General features: G+C 50.8%; 1 protein-coding gene across 2 annotated transcripts in view; it reads right to left on the bottom strand.

Moving 5' to 3' along the window:
• Abcc8 (ATP binding cassette subfamily C member 8) overlaps window positions 1-21,954 on the bottom strand; it is a 69,135-nt gene extending 47,181 nt beyond the window's left edge. For both annotated transcript variants that reach the window (XM_050130270.1, XM_050130269.1), the window contains exons 1-7: window positions 21,738-21,954; window positions 20,368-20,509; window positions 16,447-16,568; window positions 11,047-11,213; window positions 8,572-8,814; window positions 7,598-7,786; window positions 188-352 (exon numbers count right to left, since the gene is read on the bottom strand). In XM_050130270.1, the coding sequence (XP_049986227.1) occupies window positions 188-352; window positions 7,598-7,786; window positions 8,572-8,814; window positions 11,047-11,213; window positions 16,447-16,568; window positions 20,368-20,509; window positions 21,738-21,885 (1,176 nt within the window). In that variant the 5' untranslated portion in view covers window positions 21,886-21,954. The remainder of the gene's footprint in view (window positions 1-187; window positions 353-7,597; window positions 7,787-8,571; window positions 8,815-11,046; window positions 11,214-16,446; window positions 16,569-20,367; window positions 20,510-21,737) is intronic.
• Between the last annotated feature and the right edge of the window lie 1,058 nt (window positions 21,955-23,012).

Here is a 23,012-nt window from a genome sequence, read left to right on the forward strand (position 1 = left end):
GGCATCTTGTATCAGTCTAGTTCATCGCCAAACCGGAGCCACCACTGCCTCCAAGTCCCCATCCCAGCCCCAAGGTACTTTCCACTCCACAGCCAATGGTTCGTTCTAAACATGGGAAAAGCAGAATTATTCTGATCTACAAGACTAAGCAAAGCCGTGAAAGTAAAGAAGGGAATGACCCCAGTACCTGAATCGCTCCTCTCAGGTTAATCCCGGTCTCAATGGCAACATAGTACGAGGCTTGCAGGAATGTCCTTTGCAGTAGGAGGGCAAGGAACAGAAGCACAGCCAAGACATAGGCATTGCCAAGGAACTCTTGGGACGAGACAAAGTAAACCCCGAGAAACTGTGTCTGTGGAGAGAGAAAACCAGCGGTGGCAGTTGCTGCCGGAAAAGCAACCCCGTCAGTACAGGTCATGCTGTATGGTTGGACTACTGTGGGAAACTCCGTGCAATTCTTTGAAATGAAGAGCTCAGTAAGGAGCCAGGCGATTGGCTCAGTTGGGAAAATACTTGCTTTGCAAGCCTGAGGATAAGAGTTCAGTCCTTGGCACCTACATGAAAAAGCTGCATGAAGCAGTGTGTGACCCCAGCACTGGAGAGAGAGATAGAAAGAGTCCCAGGGACTAGCTGGCCAGCCAGTCGCTGAATCAGTGAGCTCTGCTTTCAGTGTGAGCTCTGCTCTCAAAACATAAGAGAGATTTGGTCAGATGGTGCAGTGGATAAAGGTGCTTGCTGTGCAAGCCTGGAGGCCTGAGTTTGGCCCCTGGGGCACACATAACGGCAGAAGAGTAAAACCAACTTCAAAAAGTTGTCCTGGACCTGCACATATGTACTGTGTCTCACACACACACACACACACACACACACACACCAAATAAAATACTTTAGGATTTCAAAAATAAAGTAGAAAGTGATTGGGGAAGACATTTAACACTGCCCTCTGGCCCCACATGCATGCATACACTGTGCACACACACTGCTACACTGACAAATCCAACCAAATCTTCTGCAGCAAAGACTGCCTCTACCTCTGTCATCTTCCCACCTGGGGGAACAGAATGGGGTTTAGATCTGACCTCAACCGTACATGACTCTCAGCATCTCGCCCTCCATGCCCCTGGAGTGCACTCTGGGAGGAACAAGAATGAAGAGAACAGATCACAGAGGAGCCCAGACAGAGCAGCTACAGCAAACGGCACAGTGCATTCTCTGCCTCAGAACAGGAATCAACCATCTGCTGGGCAGTGACTTCTGAGTCGGGGTGTGTGTGTGGAGGGGAAGGGACTTGGTGCTGACTGTTCCCCGGGGAAAGATGGGAACAAAGCACTGACAGCAACTGAGAAGAACGCACGGGAACCCTAGCCCCTTCAACTCCCAGGACCTCCTTTTAAGTCTAAGTCACCCTCTCTGAACTCCAGCGAGGCCCCAGATAATAATCATGAAAAACATTCTGCCTTTGTGCTAAAGATACCAGGAAGTCCCAGCGTTGCCTGTTTCCAGACCCGCTGGCTCCCAGGAAAACTTTGAACTTGGTGAGCCATCACCCTCCAGCACAGCCACGTCCATCTTCCCATGAAGACAACACTCTCACCTTTCTGACACTGTGCCTCGACTGCGGACATCTGGAAGGATGTGGGAGGTCCTCCAGCATAGACAGAGATGGGAACAAAATGAGGAGAAACTCAAGATCATGGCCTTGGCAGTGGTCAGGCCAACAAGAGCAGAGCTCTCTCGGGGACACTTCTGAGAATCAGAAGTTCCTGAATCTTGGCTTAGGGGCCAGGATGGTGGAAGATCTTACTGTGGAGAGCATCTGTGGTGATTTTTCTGCCAGCCTTCGTAACCCATGGAACTGCCTGGTCCTGCCCACAGCCACTTCTCCCCAGCGCCACAGGACAAGTGCCGGCCCAGGAGACCAATGAGAAGCACTCTAAGGACGGCCCTGCTGGGGTCCTGAGCTTCTGAGTCACCATGTCACTGGAGAAACCACCAAAGGGAAGGGAGGAAGGCAGGCGGGTGGGCTGGGCTAGAGGGTTGGGGGGGCAAGAGACAAGACATCAGAAAGCACAGTGCTCCGTTCTTCTGCTACTCAGGGAGCAGGGCGCCACGTGAGGCCCTGCTTTACACAGGAGGAAGCAGAGTTTCATGGCGGTGACGAGGCTATGTCCTCGTTAGAGCTATCATGTGAATATGGACCTGTGCTAGAACACTACCTCAGACCCTCTGTCCAGACCTCATCTGGCCGTGTGACCTGGAGTCACACTCCAACAGTTTATTGTCACAAACAGAATTGCAGCTTGTGACAGATAGAAATATGCCCATCTGGCTGGCTCTTGGTCAAAAGACACAGGCACAATGAACTGTTTACTGTCAAACCCAGTCCTGCTTAAGTTTCCCTGTCCCAGTATCCTCTCAGAGGTCCAGCTCTGGAGAACAGAAACCATTATTTGAAAACCAAGCATGCTTTCAGCATCATCGTTACTAAGGCAACCAATGGCTGTGCACATTAAGCCCAGTCTCAAAAAATGGAGAAAAGGAATAAAAGGGTACCAGGCCAAGCGAGAGGCCTAAGAAAGAGACCCTGGTGAACTCTTGCAGAAAAGAGGACAGTCTGGGTTCTGGGAGGCCTGTGAAAGGCCTGTGGCAGGAGAGAAAAGACCTGGACCATAACTGATAGAAGACAAGGGCTTTGGAAAGCCTTACGACCTACGCTTGTTTCCACAAACGCTTGAGGAAGGTGTTTCTTTGTTTGTTTTTGGCAAGCTGATGTTAATAATTCTTTTTACAAAGAAATTAGCTACATTTAAATTTATTTATTCTGTGCACACACAGGTGCACAGGTGCATGTGTGCCACAACATACGTGTAGGCTCAGAAGGCAACTTGGGAAGGCAGTTCTTTCCTTCAATCATGTGTGCTCCAGAAATTAAATTTAGGCTGCTGGGTTTGGCAGCAAGTGCCGTTACTCACAGAGCCGGCTCTCTGGCCCTAAGATATTCTTTTAAATGAATCAGTACCTTGGTTTTTCCATGCTCCCTGTTTTCATCCGACAGCGGAGGCCTCTGGATGCAGAGGACTGATTCCATGGCGGAAATGTGAGAACAGGACTCCTCGGAGGGCGGACCTGCCACTGCCTCACAGGGCACGGCTTCGAAGGCCCTGTCCTTGTCCCCTGGAGCTTAGAGGGTCCCTGGGCTCTTCCTGTTTCAGCAGGGTTAAAAGGTGGTCATCTAAGAGGGCCTGAGTAAAAGCTATAAGACTATCTCAGACCCCCAGGGCAGCACTCCTGTCCATCTGCCCACACTCATCTGTCACACGTACACATCCACCAGCTGTCCCTGAGTTTAAAACCTGACGCATCGGCTCTTAAAGAAGTCCCTCAACCTCTCTGAGCCTCTATTTCCTCTGTACAACAGCAGGTGAGGGTTTCTACTGCAGAGAGTCCCGTGACCGTGTGCAAATGGCACTCAGAGCATAAGCCATCAGTATGTGAGCCTCCACACTCAGTGCCAGTGACTGCCCAGGCTGGCCCTGGACTAGTGCTGATCCTCCTGCCTCTGATTACCGACTGCATGTGGTCATGTCTTCATTCTTCATTGAAGAACCACTTCCCACAGTGTGTGTATGTCTGTCTGTATGTCTGTCTCTGCATGTGTGTGTGTGTAGTGTTGTGTCTATCAGTCTGCCTATGTCTGTCTCTATATGTATGTATGCATCTATTTGTCTGTGTGTATATAGTGTGTGGTGTTAGTGTGTCTGTCTGTGTCCATTTCTGTGTGTATAGTGTGTGTCTGTCTATATGTATGTATGTGTGTAGTGGTGTATGTATACATGTGTGTGTGCATACACGGTGCTGTGGCTTGAATCCAGAACTTCCTGGAGGAGGAGACACAAAGCTGAGGAGTCGGTGACAGGAAAACGGCCACCGCAGGCACTATGTGAACACTGTCATTAAGAGGCTACTGACATCCCCACACCACAGAAACAGCAAGACATTAACGATTATTATGTCACCAAGAGTGAGAGACAAATATGGTCACCCAGGGAGGAGGGAGGGGGACAGAAAAGAGTACGAATGAGAAGTGGAAGAACAGGAGGAGGAGAGCGAGAAAGAAAGAGGATATCACTTTTTTTTTTTTTTTTTTTTTTTTTTGCAGAATTTGTTTGGAAACACACATAACCAGTCTGCATGTTCTTCACACCATAGCCTAGAAGGGTCAATGCTCTGGCCTTGGATCCAACCTCGGGCTGCTCTTTTTTAGGCTCAGCTGATAGCCCAGAGTGGTGCTGGCAGGTTCAGATACCAGTCATTCCTTATGAATTCAATTCCATCACCCTCCTGCCAACTCAGTGGCATCCCTGGCAGGTGACAGATTGGAGAGGGGGTTGGGCAAGCGAGTGGGGCTGGAAAGAATTAGATCCTGGGTAGAGCCCAGATTTCTCTGGGAAGAGATGGCAGTGGGGCCAGGTTCTTCCGAGTGGGTTCTGTGGGTTACAGTCTAAAGAGCAAATCAACACTGCTTATCCTTCTGGATGCCAAAGGCCGTCTGTTCCTTGACAATTGTGTGTCCTAGACGGGAAGCAGGGACAGACAGCTGCTGACAGCGTCAACAGCGGGCGCCAACTCTGCAGACTAGAGCAGGCTGGACATGGGCTGAAGCCCTGTGCTAGCTTCCCCCTTGTCTCCACACCTAACGACCCCAACAACGCTGGTTTGGGACCTAGCTGCGTGGAAGGAGAAAGAACAAACAGCTGCACGGAAAGAGCTCTTCTAATATTTTCTGGACTCTGATGCCCAAGTGAGAATTAAGCTGCAGGAGGCAACCTTTGGCTGGAGAGCTAGAGCGTTCCAGAGGCTAGGGCTGTGTTTACTCTCAACTCTGTTTCTATGTCGGAAATTCGCTGATTGCATTTGGGCAGCAGGGAACAAGTATTAAATCTGATAATACCTGCTGCCACTGAGGCAAGAGCCATCTGTCCCACGGATCTGAGTGCCGATAAGCACACTCCATCAAGAAGGCAATAAACCCTAGCCAGCCCTGGGGCTGAGACAGGGAGTCAGGTCCAGGAACAACCTTCTCAGGGCCGCTCTCACCATCTCCGTGGAGTGCTTTTTGCTTCCACCATCTCTGTAGGGTGCTTTCTCCTTAGAAGATGTTCCCCAAGAGTGGGGAAACACAGGAAGATGGTTAGCTAAGCCGATGGGGGCTTTGGCCTGGGCTATTTCCCCCTAACATGCAGAACAGAGAAGGTAGAGGATTCTGGGGTTGTCTATGGCCAGGCTAAAGCCGGAGATGCCACTGCTGGAGGCAGAGAAATAAGCTCCCGCTCTCTCCTGATAAAAGGCAGGGGCTCCAAAGGCCAGAAAAAGAGGCCAGGGAGATGGCTCAGAAAACTCATGTGGTAGAAGAGAACTGATTACAGTAAGTTGTCCTCTGTCCCCAACATGTATGACATGGTGTATGTGTGTGCACGTGTACACACACACACACACACACACACACACACACACACACACACTGTAATAAAAAGGGAAAAATTTATACCAAGAAAAGGCCCCCCAAAGTATCAAAAGCTAAATAAGCAAAACAAACACACACACACACACACACACAAAAAAAAAAAAAACTCAAAAAGTCCCTACCTGGCTAAACCAATTTCTCTCTTGAGAGCCTATTCAATAACCTTTCTCTTGTGGGGGACAGGGTCTTACTATATAGCAAGGCTGTTTATGTTCCCCCACAAAGTCATACGTAGCTCTAGATAGTTTATTTAGATTTCTCCCTCATTGGATTTCACGAATCTTGGCGCCACGGTGACAGTCTGATAGTAATAGTCATCTTGGTGTCATGGCTTGAGAGTTCAGACTTCAGAGCAAGACAGCAGGGTTCAAATTCTCAGGCTGTTAGAAATGGCTGAGAGACCCGGGGGAAAGTTACTTAGCCTGGCTCAGTGCCACGGTTCTCGTCTGCAAATGGGAATAAGAGTGTCTATCCCATGGTAGACATATCATGAAAAGTATATCTCAATATACCCATTGCCCATCCCCCATTACCCATCCCAGGTTCCTTTAGGGATTAAACAAGAACGTGGGAAATGCCCATAGCCAGGTATGTGTCCTAGATGAACGCTAGGTGGGCACTGTTGCTAATGATCCATGACCCCACAGCCCTGCCTAGAGCCAGCAAACGTTAGGATCAATAAACGTATTCTGGACAAGTCAGACCCGCAGACTGGGCCTGTCTGGGATTTCAGACTCAGAAGTACTCTGCGGACTAATTATGTTTGGAGAAAACTTTGTAAATCTCTGGAGGATTAACAGCTATCTGCAAGGTCAGTGCTCAGGGACAAATAAACATTAATACAGGGCACCACCAGCTATCAGGAGCCCTAATTACTCTCAGTAGCACCAGGGCCTGTGTATGCATGCAATGTTACAATAGACTTGTCACTGGGATTTTACAAGGCAGCATCTCACTGGGGACAAAGTTTCTCAGTGTGGCCATCTTCACCCAGGTGGCTGCAGAGAATCAAGTGCCTTCAGCCACTCCTAGAAGAGGCTTCTGACACTCCTTTCAGAGTTATTCTGTCTGTGTGTATATGTGTGTGTGTGCATGCACACACATGCATGTATGCAGGTGCTCCTGGAGTTACAGATGGTTGTGAGCTACCTAACATGCATACTGGAAAACAACTCAGGTCCTCTGAAAAAGCAACAAACACTCGTAACTGCTGATCCTTCAACCCTTTTTAACATTAGTTTTCAAGTTGATTCAAAAAAATGGGTTTCATTGCAACATTATCATACATCATAGTAATTTGCTCATATTCACCCCATCTGCCCCCTTCCTGCTTTTGTTGGTCCCCTGGGCTAATAGGTCCCTTCTGATCATATGTTTTTAATATAATATAATAATACACACACACACACATACAAACACACACATGCATAGCCTTGTCCAAAACATTTCAATGGCAGCATCTTCTGAGCTGAAAAGACCACAGAGTATCATGTAGTCTACTGGGTTTCAAGTATCTTGGATAGGTAAAAAGCTTTATAGGCTAGGCATGGCAGTGCACACCTTCAAACTCAAGCATTTTAGGAGGTGCAGAGGCAGGAGGATCAGGGGTCCAAGAGGAGTCCCACTGCATAGACAGTTTAAGATCAGCCTAGGCTAGATAAAACGTGTCTCCAAAAACCAAGAAAGAGGGAGGAACAAAGAGAGAGGAAAGTCTAATATGTTAACAGAACTGGGGTAGTGGGAACGTGAGCAGGAAGTGGGGCTGCCCATGGGACTGGCAAAGTTTCTCCTGCATCAGCAGCCATTCTAGATGCCCCTGCAGAACATCAAGAGCTAGGATTCTCAAACTAAAGGCAGCAGGCTGACAGTCAGGCCCCATCAATCTCTTGGGGCATAGACTTTCTTCACAGCATTTTGGCTGACTGGACACAGAGCCTCTTCCAGAAGTGGATGTTCCTGAAGAGACCCCAACCCAGTCAGCCACAACTAACATAGCTCATACGCATACCTGCACAAGACAGTTGTGGGCAAACCTTCTAGAGGGTGCCTAGCCCTGCCCCAAGGATGGCCCACCTTGGGCTGGAAGACATGGTTCTCCTTCCCCAGGTGGTCCACAATCCCAAAGATGCAGAGTGGCCCGGCGAAGCCCAGAAGGTCAGCCAGGATGCGGAATGTGCTGCTGAGGACCAGGCGTCTCCCAAAGGCATGGCAGAGAGCCCTCCAGATGGCCCGGGCACTTTGTGGGCTCTGCGTATCCTTCCGCTGCCGAGAGAGTCCCACAGTCAGATCAGAGTCGGTGAGAGTTCAGCCATGCAGAGCCCCTCATCCCATCACCCCTAGATCCTGTTGGCCTGGGGAACCCTGCAGCTATGCTGTCTGTGGACAGGCAAACTTCAGTAGAACATCATGGTATCAGTGGATTATGACAGGGCAGGTCAGATGGGGAAATTGAGGCCTGAGGCATATCAAGTCACAGGGCCACGAGGGGGTCATGTGATCAGAACAGCACCATCTTGATGGACTGGCACCTGCTATGTTCACTCATTACCATGTTTCAATACTGCCCTGAGTGCCAGGCAGACACAGTGAAGGAACACTGGACAGGGAGTCCGGAGCTATGGGCGGGGCATGGAGGTTCTCAGGGCGTCAGTTTCCTCATTACTGACAGGAACTGACCTTCTCCTGGTCAAACTTGCAGAAACAGGGTAGAGACCATGCCAACACCTTGCACCCCACACTGGGTGGAAACCCCCTTCACTGCAGCTACCGTACTTCAAAATGAAGAGCACATGAGTCATATAAAGCCATATCCCTTACCAAGCCTCAGTTTCCCCATTTTGACAGTGAGTGTTTTGGACATGCTAGCCTAAACTGTAAGGGCCATTCCCACTCTGAGCTTCCTATGAATATTTGGTCCTAGAATTCTCCCCTGCTACTGAGGATGAGCTTCTTTCCATCCCCAGGAGTTTGGCCTACTGCCCTCCAAAATCCCTGGCTGTGACTCCCTGGGAAGGCAGGCGACGGGTGGTGTGACTGGACCCACTGACCGCCTGAGCATCAAAGGCCACGCAGAGTCGCTGGTAGTTGGTGAGGGCTCTCATGGCAATGGGCAGCTTGCCGATGGCCCGCAGGTCGATGGGCTTCTTGTGGGCGGTCTTGATGAAGGCGTTCATCCACCAGTAGGTCCCCTTTGACAGGAGGTTAACAAAGGGCTGCAGAAAGCGCACGCCCAGATCCTGCAGGTCTTCAGGGGGTTTTACCTCCCTTGGAGTCTTGAAGAAGATGTACCTCTGTGGGGCATACGGGTATAGGGCAGGGGTGGAGGATGGGCGGGTATCCACTCCTCCCCTTCCCACCACCCAGCAAGGGTCTAGGTGTGATGGTCTGCACTTGGCCCTCAATGGCCTCCAGGAAAAGGGCCTCCTGGGCCTCCGTGCTTTGTGGCTGTTCACTGAGGCTAGGGAAGAATGGGGGTCACCACTGTGTTTTGTACAAGGTGAAGGTTAATGTTGACTGTCAGCATCTCCTAGGAGACAGGCCTCTGGGCATGTCTGTAGGGCATATCCACACTGGGTTAACTGAGGAGGAAAATCCACCTTACATGTGGGTAGCATCATTCCAGGACCTGTGCTCCCAACCAAATAAAGAGGAGAAAGCAGCAGCTAGACAGAGGAGTCGGTTGTTAAGAGCAGCTCCTGCAGAAGACTCGAGTTTGGTTCTAAGCACACAGCTGTTTATGACCTCAGCTCCAGGGTATGCGATGGTCTCCCCCAGGCACTTGCACGCAAGTACACAATGCCCCCACCCTGTCATCCCCAGACACACATGCATGCATGGAACTAAAACACATTTCTTTGAGAAAGAGTCTCACTATGTAGCTCTGGCTAGCCTGTAACTCATTATGTAGACCTGGAACTCACAGAGATCTGCCTGGCTCTACCTCCTAAGTGCTGGGATTAAAGGTGTGTGCCACTATGCCTGGATAATTTAAATACTGTTTAATATAAATTTAAAGTGCTCTTAGAAAGAGGGAGAGAGAGAGAGAGATGAGCTAGACACCAGCCAACACTCACCTCTCCCTGCTTCCTAACTGTGGGTGCAGTGTGACCAGTTGCTTCACGCTCCTGCCCACCATGCCTTTCCTGCCAGTGCCTCTACCCTTAAACAGCGAGCCACAGTAAACCCTCACTTCCACAAGGTGTGTTTATTAGCTACTCTGTCAGAGAACAGGAAGAGTAACTAACACCTACTGAGCTTGCAGAGCTGGAAGTCATGTGGACCTGGCCCAAACCCTGCCTCCTGCACATGCTCACAAAAATCGTCTAAACATTATTAAAGGGAGTGAGGTGTACATCCCAGGGTCTCTGTGAGGATCAGCTGTGGGAAGGAATGTACGGAGGTTGGCCCTCCTGGAGACCACGAGCTAAAAGCAGAAGAGCCTGACAGGCACATTCAAAAGCATTTTTGCAGTAGCAGAAGACTCAAGTGAGAAAGGGCCACCACCACCAGGAGGGGCTGGAGGGCAGGCAAAGGACTGTGTCACTCACTGTGGGTAGCTCACACCTTTCTGTCAGCAATCAATAACACTGGCTTCACTTTAAAATGCATGCAGATGCCCTTTGCATAAGCAGCTCCCTTCCTTGGTGTCTCCCCCACAGGACAGAGTGACTGTGTCTTCCACATGGAGAGGGACGCTTGTTAGTGAACGCCCGCCCACAGAAGGATGGCTGCACCAATCACAGCTCCTCTACATGGTGGAATGTCGTGCAGCCACTAAGAGACTGGACTTGCATTTCAGGAAGCTTGGAGGAGTTCTAAGAAATACTGGTGAGAAGAGCATGACACTGTATATAATAGGATTCACTTTGATGAAACAAATATTGAAGGAAAAAACATAGTTACTTATTTGTACTGAGGGAAACCACTAAGGAGATATTTGTTTAGATAGATGTGGATGATGTCCTATTAATAAAAAATAATACGGGAAGTAAGTAAGCTGTTACTGTGAGTTACCTGGGAGAGTGGGGGATGGGACCAGGGCAAGGAGAAGGTGTACTCTAAGGTGGAGAAGAAAGAGGAAGACAAAGCAAAGAACACAGGCAGACACTCGGGAGGCTGAGGCAGGAGGATAGAAAGTTTGATGGTATCCTGGGCTACATAGTGATATCTTGTCTCAAAAAACCAAACAAACAAAACAGAACATAAATGGCACATGAGCAGTGGTCTCTGCTCACTCATGAATGCTCCACTGAATCCCTACCCCTCAAAAAGAAGCAGAGAAAAGCAGCCCCTTATGCTTCTTCTTCTCTACGGGAGTCAAGCCATCTTCTTTCTCTGGGTACATGGGGTAGAAGGCTGGGCTCTGATGGAATGGCTCCCCTGCAATCTACCTATGGTTTCAGTGCCCTGTCCAGGGCAGTAAAGTCATCGAGGTCTCCTGAGCTCTTCTGGGTGGCAGCAGTGCCCACCCACATGCAAAGCACACCTGGGGTCAGAACCACACTTCCCACTTCCCTGCTTACCCTCACCCTGATGACGTTGACCTCCACAAGCAGCAACATTCCATACAGAATCACCAGAAGCCCCGTGAGGCAGAAGCGCAGCTGAGAGAAGCCGATGGCATGGTCATAGAACTTGACAAACTTGATGGTCTTCGTGATGAAGGCCAAGGTCCAATAGATGAGCAGCGCTGAGGGGACGGAAAAGAGGTTGCCTGAGCACGGCATTGTGGGCCTCTACAAGCGTGCAAACATGTGGGAAGAGAAAACGCATGCTCAGGAGGCACGGGGTGCTCAAGCCCATTTTTAATAAGGGGGTGTGCATGCATGACTGTCACAGCACCCCTCTGATAACCAATCGATGGGCTGCTCTCATATGCATCTGAGAAAGTCATTGAACTTCTAATTTTCTGAATTCTACTTTCCAAGTGCTGTGATTACAAGTATGAGTCACCACCAGATCTAGTGTTGCTTGGAGATTCAGAACAGGTATTCTAACACTTATTACAGACATGCTCAGAAACACTGATATCTTAAGTCCAACAGGTCAAGCGTATAACAATGATGGAGAAATAGCTTCTCAAAGTCAGCTAAGTTATAAGTTACAGGCACTGACTGTGCCAGGTGAGCACTTTAAACACATTTTCTCATGTGTTTAAATGTTGCCACAACATTGAGAGGGAAGTGGCTTGTCACCCTCGTCTCAACCAGTCACGGGCACTGGGTAACCCATGCTGGTCACTGTGGCATTAAGCAGCAGAGCTGGGCTTGCCAGTCTACGGTGACTTCAGGTGGAATTCCTAATATGGGAACATCGTAAGGATCTTTCAACCCAGCCTGGTTGTTTTAGATAAGGACACTGAGGCCCACAGAGATGAATCAGGCATGTTCACTGTCAGCTTGATGGGCAGGAGGTGAAGGACCAGTCTCTGTCCTCAGTCTGGAGCCCACAGCACCCCAGTAATGTTCCCTGGAGACCTGGGGCTATGGGGGACACAGAAAGAGTGACTGTTAGCACCATGGAAGAGGGCAGTTCAGTGATCAAAGGTAAAACCCTGCCTCCAGACTCACCTAGATTTACACATGACAGCGGATGGCCTCGGTAATCCACAGAGCACCAAGTGCATTCAACCTGTGGCCTGGGATAGCCATGAATGCAGCCCAACACAAAATCAGAAACTTACCTAAAACACTATGGGTTTTGTCACTGCAGAGTCTCCAAGTGTAGATTTTGTAGACTGACAATATCACACTGCAATGTCAAATGGCACTGTAACCCTCTGAGACATGAATTTCCACATCCATCAACGGGGTAGTGACAGCACCGCCCAAAGGTGTTTGGGAGCTGTGTGTAGAAATCGTTTAGTACAGGGAGCCTGGCGTGTAGCATGGCTGCCCTTTGGGCATTGGTTGTTGACATTTTCATGAGAGCTGGATTTCAGATTTGATCTGCTTCAGAGCCCTGGGTGAATTCTGCCCTAAATCTTCACCCTTCCCCATAAACTGCCAACTTGTCACTGTTAACTTGTGAGAGCAAACCAAACACAGCTAGGTAAGCGGTCCCAAAGGGGATGTTGATTCAGGCAGCTCCAGCACCCCTTGTCCCTAGACATATTACAAACCAAGCCACAGTGAGTGAAGGAGGCTTGTGTCTCGCCTACACCCGAGTCGTCAGGCCATCCTCTGAGAAAAAGATGAGCTCTGTTCAGCCTGGTTGTGGGCTGAGAAGCAGGTCAAGACACCAGGCCTTACCATGTGACCAGGTCTGAGTGTGGGCAAAAGGAGAGAGGGAAAGGACCCTGGGGAATGTGGTGATGGCCCCTCACTTGTGCTCGGCTCCAGACCACGGGGATCCACAGCTGGGGGCCATCCCTGGCATGGGTTATTTCAATGTGTTGGGTATCTTTTGCCCAGGTGAAAGGGCCGCCTACTGGGGCAGAGACTTGAGCTGTGCCCCTGTGTCTGATCCCTAGGATTCTTTAACAAGTCTGTGATTTAGCCAAGGAGACTTAGTGTTCCTACCCGGATGGGAAACCAAGGTTCAAAGAGCCCGAGTGTCCTCTGCCAGGGCACAGAGGAAATTAATGGTGGAGCCAGGGTGGGCCCAGAGAGTGTCCTCCCACAGGACCAATCTCCAACCTGTCACTGGGCACAGCCGCCCGCACCCACCAGCTTCTTGGTGTTGGCCTGAGAGAAGCAGGAGCCTGGCCATAGGTGTGAGTGAGAGATGGAAAGTTCTAGGCTCTAGACACTCCGACTCCTCTCCCCAGTTTTCTCCTCAGTGCCACACCCCTCCCACTGCCATGTTCTGAGTAGTACACCTGCATATTCTGAACCCATCCACTGCTCTCTATCCCTCAGGGCCCCGCCATGTCTAGGCCACCATCACGTCCTCTCTTTCCTCCCTGGGACTTTGTCACTCCTCTCCCTCTACCCCACTCTGGCCTTCCCAGAACCACACATGAGGTCATGTTCAGAAGCCCTCACTGCACCTACAGTCACAACTGATGCTCAGAATACTCAAAGCCAGGAGTGTGGCCCCTAGTACTAGTAATCCTAGTACTTGGGAGATGGGTCAGGGGTTCAAAGTCATCCTTGGCTACATACTGAATTTGAAAGTAACCTGGTCAACAAAAAAAAAAAAAAAAAATGAAAAGAACCAAAGCAAAGAGACCTCCACAATAGTAACAATAATAGTAACGGTAGTGGTAGTAGTGGAAGAAACCCAAATGTTCACCAGCAGACGAATGGACAGCAAGATGTGCCATAGCCAGATAATGGGATAGTACTCAGTCCCAGAGGAAGGAAGTTCTGACACAGGCTACAACATGGACAGAGGACTGAATAATTAGCCTAAGTGAAGTTACTGTGCTGTCTGCCGATCTGGATGTAGAACTCCCAGATACCTCTGCAGCACCATGTCTGCCTGCATGCCACCACGCTTCCAGACATGATGATAATGGATGAAACCTCTGAAACTGTAAGACAGCCCCAATTAAATGTTTTCCTTTATAAGAGCTACTGTGGTCACTGTGTCTCTTCACAGCAATAGAAACCCTAACTAAAACATTACAAAAGGGAAAAAGTCCTTAATAAAACCAGAAAGTAGAGTGCTAGGTACATGGGCTAGGGAAGGGAGAGGTAAGGCGTTAATGTTTAATGAGTTTAGCGCTTTGGTTTGGCAAAGTCCTAGAGACGGACAGTGGTGATGGCTGCAAGGCTGTGTAAAGGTTGCACAGCAATGCGCACGCAGTGGCTAACATGGTCAACACTATGTTACATACATATGAACACACACACACACACCCCACACAAAACCCAAAAAGAGGCAAGAGAACCTTGCCCAAGGTCAGTCAGGGCTGCACAGGAAGACCTTGTCACAAAAATAAGATGAACAAACAAGAATACAACAACTACAATAGCAACAACAACCAAGACCAAAGGCAAACAACTACTCATTGCTCCCGAGAGAGGACCAGGGCCTTTATGAGGCCTGCAGCCTGCCGATGGTCTCCTCCCTGCCTTCCCCACTCCAGTCACTCTTTCTCAGATCCCTTTGTGTTCTCGGCTCCTCAGGGCCTTTGCACACATTCTCAGCTCTGCCTGGAGCCCTTCTCTCTTTGCTGTGAGTTCCAGTTCTCTGTTCCTGTCTTTCTTTGGTGTCATCTGGGATTCCAGAATTACACTGTATAAGCCATATCATGATTTACCCTCTTGTGGGACTCCAGGCCTGTGACCAGATGTGGGCCTTCGAAGAGGGACAGTTTTTCCACAGTTATCCCTACAGCTCAGCACCCCCTTTCACCTGATCTAGAATTTCTGGAACTGTAGAGCTTCTCCTGGGGGCAAAACTCCAACCAGGGGAGCCTGGGAAATGGGAGAAGTCATGGGTTTTTTGGGAAGCACGGAACCTCCACCCACAGTGATGATTTGTGCTCCCAAGACAGAACCAGGTACCTGCTGAAAAGTGAGGAGGCTGGCTTTCAGGTGCTGACAGTGTTTGCAAGATTCTGCTTAACCTGACCCTGGTGATCCATTATAGGGGGAGGGTTCTCTTGGGGACTGCTCTCTGAAGCGTGGAGCTAACATCTGCCTTCTGGGTGCTAATCCAGGTATACTCATTCATTCACATGGGGTCCTGGGGCGGGGCCACAGCTGGAGGATCCTGATGGAGCATCACACCTAACATGGGAAGGCAGGCCTGTGCATAGATATTAGAAAATGTGGCCTGCATCAAGACAAGACAGCCACGTCACTGACAGAGCACATAGAGCTCAGATTCTAGTGTCTATTACATGCTGTGATTCTGAACATCCGTGACTTGCTGATGGACCACCAGAGACACAGCCTGGCCATAGACTGTAGGCTACACAGTAGCAGATCTACACTTACAGCTTTGAGGACCCTCAGAAGCAGCTAGAAGCCTGCTCAGTTGCTTGATTTTCATGAGGCAGCCTGAGTATCTGGGTAGACTAGACCAAGTCACTGAACCCCTGAGCGCAGGCTTCTGCTCTGTGGAAGGAAAACCACAGTGGGACCCACCAGATAGGGCTGCCACAAGGCTTAAGATGCATCGTACAGAGTCTAACATGAAGGAAACGCTCAGTGAGTGTTTGCTGGTGTTGTTTTAAACCTTTCTATTTCATATCTGTATGCAACACTGGGGAGCTACAGCTCCAACAGAGCTACTGTGGACATCAGTGAGACAGACCATGGGAGCTATGGGCACAGAGCCCAGCCCAGGCTGCACACTCCAAGAAGGGCAGGCGGCATGGCTGCTGTTTCTGCCTGGGACCCCGGTCAGTCATCCATGTCAGAAGCTGCAAGCCTTTACTCTTCCTGAGTGTCTAAGAGTCAGGCAGCCTCAGGCCTTTCCCCGCTCCCCATGAGAGCTCATCCAGGCTCAGGCTTTAGGTGCCATCCATAAACCCACATCTGCTGAACACATCCCCCTTCCTCCCCCAAACACATGGCTCATTTACTTAACCGCACACTTGACCTGGAGTTGATGGTCCAGTGACATCTCTAATCCCACAAGCCCGAAACCCCGATCCACAGCTTGTCCCTACCTCCTACCCTGGGGCCAGCTCAGTGACCTTACCCCTGGGAGTCAGCTCCAGATTTCCACAGGGGGCCCTGCTCACTGGGCTTGGCCACGTTGCCCTCACTGCCAGGCACGTTCAGATCAGAAGACCTCTGCAGGCTGACTCCGCCCTGCACAGACAACCACACCCACCACCCTCCTCCTGCACACAACTTGCTTGTCTCCACCGCATCCTCAGCACCCGTCCCTTGGCTGATTCGCTGTCTTTGCCCCTCTGCTCTGTGGAGGCAGAGACCTCTTTCCTTCTGACTCCCAGCCTGGGTTGGTGCCTCGAGTAAGTGCACAGTGAATGCTGGCGGAAAGGCCTTCCCCATCCTTACCAATCAAAAGCTTGGGGAAGTTGGAGGTCTCGATGTTATGATAGTAGACCACAGATGTGATGGCAGCCATGAACGCCATCCCAGCAGGCATGTACAAGTGGAGGTGGCGGGATTCTGTCACTCTGGGATGGGAGAAGAAAGAGAAAATCAGAGAGGATGTGGATGAGGCCAGCACCCAGTAGAGCAGCACACAGTAGGGCCTCGGATAACCATGGCCTGGATGACCATATGCTGGTACTTCTGTATCCCGGCCTGTATCCCAAACACTCCGTGCATCCCAGTTCACTCAGTAACAGCCCGTTTAACTGAGTGGCACAGGTAAGCACTGACCGTGTCTGCAGGCACTGTACTGATGGTGCTGATGGTGGGCCACGTTTCTCAGTGCCCTATGCCAAATATGAGTCTAAGTAAATTGTTTAATGAAGCTCCCATGATGTGGACACCCAGCCACCCTATTCTATAACCAAGGGAACTGAGGCACAGATTGGCTAAGTCATATGTCCAAGACTGCACCTTTTCCCTCCTCTGGGCTGGGGGGCAGAGACGACTAGATAGTACCCTCCTGTTTTGACCACAAAGGCCTCAGTGCTGGCAAGAGGCAGGCATGGTGACAATCCACATTTGGAGGCAGGGTCTCCTCCCAGACCTCAGCTTCAGCAAAGAAGTGCAGAGGGTTGCCTTAGCTCTCCTGACCATGGTCTTCCTACAGACAGCAAACCACAGACCCAGTCCAGTCCAGTGCTAAAGGCCCAGGCGACAGGGCCTCCAGCAACCTCTCTAGCACCGCCCAGCCTGTTCTTTCTACACCAGAGGGTCCATTTCAGCCTCCTGCCTCAGAAATGTCCTTTCTTATTTTTTGCTGGATCCAGCAGGCCAAGCGTCCTTACCCTGGAAAAGGGAAACACAAGCAAAAACCAGAGCTCAACAATCCACGGAAAGGCTACTCCATATGGATGGCCTTAAGGCCAAGGGAGGGCAAAGAAGGGGTGGACAACTAGGGGAAGCACTCCAGAGGGTGTGGAGGCAGGCTGCGCTCTGAAGGGACAAATATTTGCTCAGCAGAGGACTCGTGCCATAAAGAATAGAGCACCATGCCAGACGTCTGGGGCCTCTGGGGAGGTCCAAATGCAGGCATGGAACCACCACGGGCGGTTTGTCAAACAGCATGTTCCCCTTGTTGTTCGACAAAGAATCACAAATTATCAAAAGAGCTATAAGATGATCAGCTGAAGCGGGCTACCAATTCTATACCCTTTTTCCAGGGGTTAGTCTGAGGGCGGCCGTGCCGTTCTGGCCACTGAAGTGCTAAACTCAAGTCTGTGGAGCATGACCTCCCTGTAAGGAAGAGGCAGGGCTGGAACACGGCTTTCCAAGCTTGCTCCTTCATTCTTATGGGATACTTGGAACAGTGAGGAAGGGGTGGCTGACCCACAGAGCAGTGGGGAAAAGCTGAGTCCCTGAAGACAGGTAGTTTTCCCATTTCTTGTTAACTGGGACTGCTAACTGCTGTCCTTTCACCTTGATGTTCCTAGTAAAATGTCTTGCTAAGAGAGGAGATGCAAGGGAGAAAATGCAGAGGACAATCACTGCCTGGGAGAGGGGGCTTCAGAACTCTTGCCTCTGCGCTAGAAATAATGTTGGAATGAATTTAATATTAACTGTAATTGGAACAATTATGCCACCATATCAGTTAGAATCAGTCTTAAATGCTTTTCTGAGTGACTCGGAAAGAAATAGCGAAGAAATTCGGTACAAGCTTTATGTCTGCTGGGTGTAGGGCGATTTGGGAAAGCACTCGCCTCATCCCCGCCCCCTCATCACCCTGCAAGCTCCGGCTGCTCTGACTGAACTCACAGGCTCAAGCTCCTCCTGAGGAGGATGCCTCAGTCGTCACTAAATACGGCTGAGCCTAAGTCAGATCGCAGCTAAAGACCGTCGTCTTACCCAGCTCCGGCTCCACATGTCTCAGTATGGAAATGGGGAACCACAGGGCAGGGCTATCACCTCACCCATCTGGCCCCTCGTGTTCCTTCCTCACACTTGCAGACTCAGGGATGACCTCCCCAAAGACCAGGAGCCCAGAGTCCTGCTGGAGACGCACTGTACCTTGGAGGAATCACACTCGGTGGGCCTGGCATGCAGGTGTCTGGGCTACTTCCTTCCAGTGCCCGTGTCCTGGGCATGCATCCTCTGCTCCAGGCTCTAAGGCTGGACTCAGGACCCTGTTCCTCAAAGAGGCAAATGAGGGCTCCAGTTCTCGTTTCACAGGTAGAAACCGCCAGGTACGGGAAGGTGGAATGACATCAATTGCCACAGCTGGCACTGAGCAGGGTCTGGGCCCCCCTTATCTTCAGTGGGGTATTTTCCTGTCAGTCAGTTATAACCTAGGGGTATTCCTGGCCCAAGGGCTCACAAGTACCTTTCCTAGGTACTCAGTGACAGTTTGGAAGGGTCCTGAGTCAGTGGTACTGGCTGGTCCCTGGCTACTAAGCATAAGTACACTTTATGGTATTCTTGTTGGCCTGGAAGTCTTTGGTTAGCAGTAGGACCCAATGCCTCGAGGAGGCGAGGCAAGACATTAGTGCCAACACCTGGATGCCTAGATACTAGGGAGCAGGAGGTGACAGGAATAATTACAGCTCAGATGAGCTGGACCTCAATGCTCCAGCCCAATGTCCACCCACATCTGTGACATCACCTGAAACAGTCTCTGAGGCTCCCTGACTTTTCCATTCTGTCTTAAAGATGGCTGTACCACATCCCCCTGTGTGGCTTTCTGAGCACACACTGTATCTCCCGCTGCAGTCAACCGACACCTATCTGACCTGGCCTGCCTCTGGCTTCACCAACAACGTCTTTGGCCTCTCAGGAGTGCTGTGCCGAGGGCATCTCTATTGGGCTCAAAACTAAGAGTCAAGTCCAACTCAGACAGGCAGTCTGCCATCCAAATGCTTTCTCTTGAGCCCTAGATCTGATTTTCAGCCTCAGCCCCATGGCTCCCTTCAACATGGCAACTGCTTCAGCCTTCTCCACCCCTCCTGCCCCCGACAGCTAGCCTGGAGCCCAAGGCCATCTCCACACATCAAGCTCTCCTCTGGGTCTCCAGTCAAGATTATGCACAGGCCCAGTGCACCTGCAATTTGTCCCTCTTCCTCCTGGGTCATAGTCTCTCTGCTCCTTAACGCCTTCCTCTGCCCATCAGAACACTTGTCACTGCTCTGGGCTCAGCTCCAGAACCCCCTCCACCACGGAACCCGTCTAACACTGCCTTCTCCTCTCCTCCCAGACCTTGTCCTTGTGGTATCATTTTATGGAGCTCTCTGGGATACAATAAATGTGAGCAGAGCTTTGGGGTGCCCTGCACTGTGAATACAAAGAGGACCAACACCGAAGATGTCTCCAGGCAAACATGGAGTCTTCCTGACAGCTTTGCAAACTGAGACCTGAACACAAGTTCTGATCTGCAGGAGAAGTGAGGAGAAGAATGGGGTCAGAGGTCAGTGGGACTGTACGGTGACAAACATGAGAGCCCGGAGATCCAGGGACTGAATCTCACAAACAAATGAGGACCAAGGAAACGGCTTCAGTGAGAACAAGTGACATGCTGAACTGTCCTCTCGTCCATTTCAGTCACTTGAGGAAGAGACCAGACACTATCCACAGCAGCTGGGGCACTCTGACAAGCTCTAGAATGGTTTTAAAGGGGCTGGTACAGAAATCTGCATTCCCTCTATCCTCCTGACTGTGTTTCGTGTCTGTCTAGGGCTTGGCACAGGTCACGTCAGACGAAGGGTTATGGGCTCTAATAGCCACAGTACTGATTTGTGTGAGGCATGTGGGATCAGGCACAGGGAGGGTCTCCCTGGGCTTTCCCAGAAGTTCCCTGGAGCAGATCCACCCCCTCCTCAGTCACTCACTCACCCATCAGACAGGATACCCTCAGCGATCTCACACACAAGGACAAAGAGCAGAATGAAGGTCAGGATCCAACGTAGGTTGTGCCCTGGGAAGTGGAGCCAGGTGCTGTGGTGGATGTGCACCTTGGAGCTCTGGCTGCCCCATCCTGCGGCGAGAGATGCAGAAGGTAGGAGGGCCACCGTGGGGATAGAGAGAGTATATTCAAATCCTACTTCCCCAGGGCGGAGCAGATGAACTAAATGTCTAAGCCTGGACTGCAGCATGGTCCTAAACAGGTAGCCCACGGAACCCTTGTGTGACAAGTCATCCATTCTGCTTCATTTTTGATACACATGTAGGCATGTATTCTATTTCTAGCTAAGCATTTATCTTCATCAGTAACTAGCAAATTCCTTCCTCAGCAGCTTTTTATTTTTGAGACAGGGTCTAATGTTGCCCACACTTACCTTGAACTTCCTCTGTAGCTGAGGATGACTTTAAATTCCCTGATCCTCCTGCCTCCACCTCCCAAGAACTGGGATTGTCAGGGTAGCCCAGTTTAGCAACTTCTTACTAATCAGTTTGATGACCACCTCGCCCTTCTTCACCAAAGGATTTTTAAGAGTTGTTGTTTCTCTTAATTAAAGTAAATGAACATTTGAGGAATCACGTCAACACCCTCTGTGAAGAGAGCTGATTGGTTTGGGAGAATCAAGGTCTTGAGAGAGGAGGGGACTAGAGTGAAGAGGACTGTCCTGACTGGGGCGCCCAAGTTTGTAGACCACTTTCTGGCAAGTGCGCTGGGAGTCGAAGGGGTTGCTAAATCCCATCCAAGCTGATCTATGGTCCTGGGGAAGTTGCACTCCGAAGATTTGCGCTCTTTGGGGTAGTGGGGTACCGGCACCCCAAGTCTATCTCATCGCCCAGCGTGCACTAGGTCCCGGGCCCAGGAGAAGCTTCTGCACACGGTCCATTCACGCCGAGACAGAGCGGGGCTCGCGGGCCTTCACCACCAACCTCCCCTGCGGCAGCCTGCGCTCCTGTCAGAGTCCCGCTTCGGCGGTGACAGAGCGAGCCTGGGAAAGGGGTGACGGGACTCCCGCCGCCGCACCAGCACCATGCAGGGTGTGGCCGACCCCCTCACGGCTCGTGCGGGGCCTCATCCCTGGTCAGGCCCTGCGGTGACAAAACTTGAGGACCCCTTGAGTCGTGAGTGCCCGTTGTGTTCGGCGCGGGTTCAGGGATGGGGGAAGGGTACAAAAGCAGAGACGCAGAGCAGAGAACCTAGGGAGACTGGCGAGCGGGTGCCTGACAGCCGGGGCCGCGCTCCAACCCCGGGCCGCGCGCCCTTCCCCCGCGTGCCCTCCCGCCCTCCTCCGCTGCGGCGCGCTCACCGATGAAGAGGATGGGAAAGGTGATGAAGAGCAGGAAGACGTGCGGGACCACATTGAGTGCGTCCACGAAGCAGCCGTTGTTGAGGACTCCCTGGTCCACCCGGTAGGCGGCCGAGTGGTTCTCGGTGCCGCAGAAGGCCAAGGGCATGGCGGCGCGCGCTCGGGCTCGGTCCAGGCTCCACGCGCCTCCCGCGCCTCTGTTCCTCGCAGCTCCCAGGCCTCCTGCATGGCCCGCCCCGCCCCGCCCCGCCCCGCCCCCACCTGCCGCTGGGCCCCGCCCCGCCCGCTGCTCTGGTGGAGTGAGGGGTGGGGTCTCACCCAATGCGCACGTGCCTGGGTGCGCAGACACCGTGGTCAAGATGATCCAGATGAGCCCGGAGTGCGTGGATTTGGGATTCCCGAAGGTAAATCCGACCAGCACGGCCCAGATGGATGTACGGAGATCAGAGGGTTCCCCATGGGAACAGAGTAGTACAAGCCCGCACCAGATTCGGTCCAGAGAAACTGTGAAAAACTTAGGCGAGTGCTTGGGAATTTTCCAAGTGACTCTGGCACGAGGTTGCAGAGGGACCGCAGGGCCAGTACTGATCTTTCCCATAAAGAAAGCAAGGTGGTTGGTTACATGACTGACCCAAGGTCTCCTTGATGCCCAGTGAAAAGCTAGCCTAAATCTAGTTCCTCTGCCCCATACATACAAACATACATGCATATATACATACAAACACATATTCACAATATATATGTGAATATATATTCACTATACACACACAAGTTTTATTCAAATACAATGCTATTTTATTGATGAGATTTAAGCATCCATGAATTTGAGTATCTAACAGGCACCCTGGAAAAAAAATCCCCCATCGAAACACAGTGGCAATTTTACATGTATAATACACACCCAAATTACTAAACACCTACATTAAGCAGTACTACTTACATCTCTTTTATCTTTATAATACTATGAAATATATCTATTTTAATTTTTTTTGCCTTTTTTACACCCAACCACAGTCCCTGCCCCTCTTCCCAGTCCCTCCCAACTTCCTTCTCTCCACCCCCATGTACACCTTCTCAGTTTCTCTTCAGAAAAGGGCAGGCACGGCGGTTATCAACCAGCCATACTATATCAAGTTGCAGCAAGACTAGACACCTCCTCTCCTATTAAGGCTGGACAAAGGGAGGAAAGGGTCCCAAAGCAGGCAACAGAGTCAGATACAGAAGAGCAAGCTACACAACTAACACATGCCCTAGATCAGTCATGCAGACAGACTC

The sequence above is a fragment of the Alexandromys fortis genome, unplaced genomic scaffold, assembly GCF_014885135.2.
Source record: "Alexandromys fortis isolate MF-2015 unplaced genomic scaffold, M_Fortis_MF-2015_v1.1 scaffold_342, whole genome shotgun sequence".
In the NCBI taxonomy this organism is placed as follows: domain Eukaryota; kingdom Metazoa; phylum Chordata; class Mammalia; order Rodentia; family Cricetidae; genus Alexandromys; species Alexandromys fortis.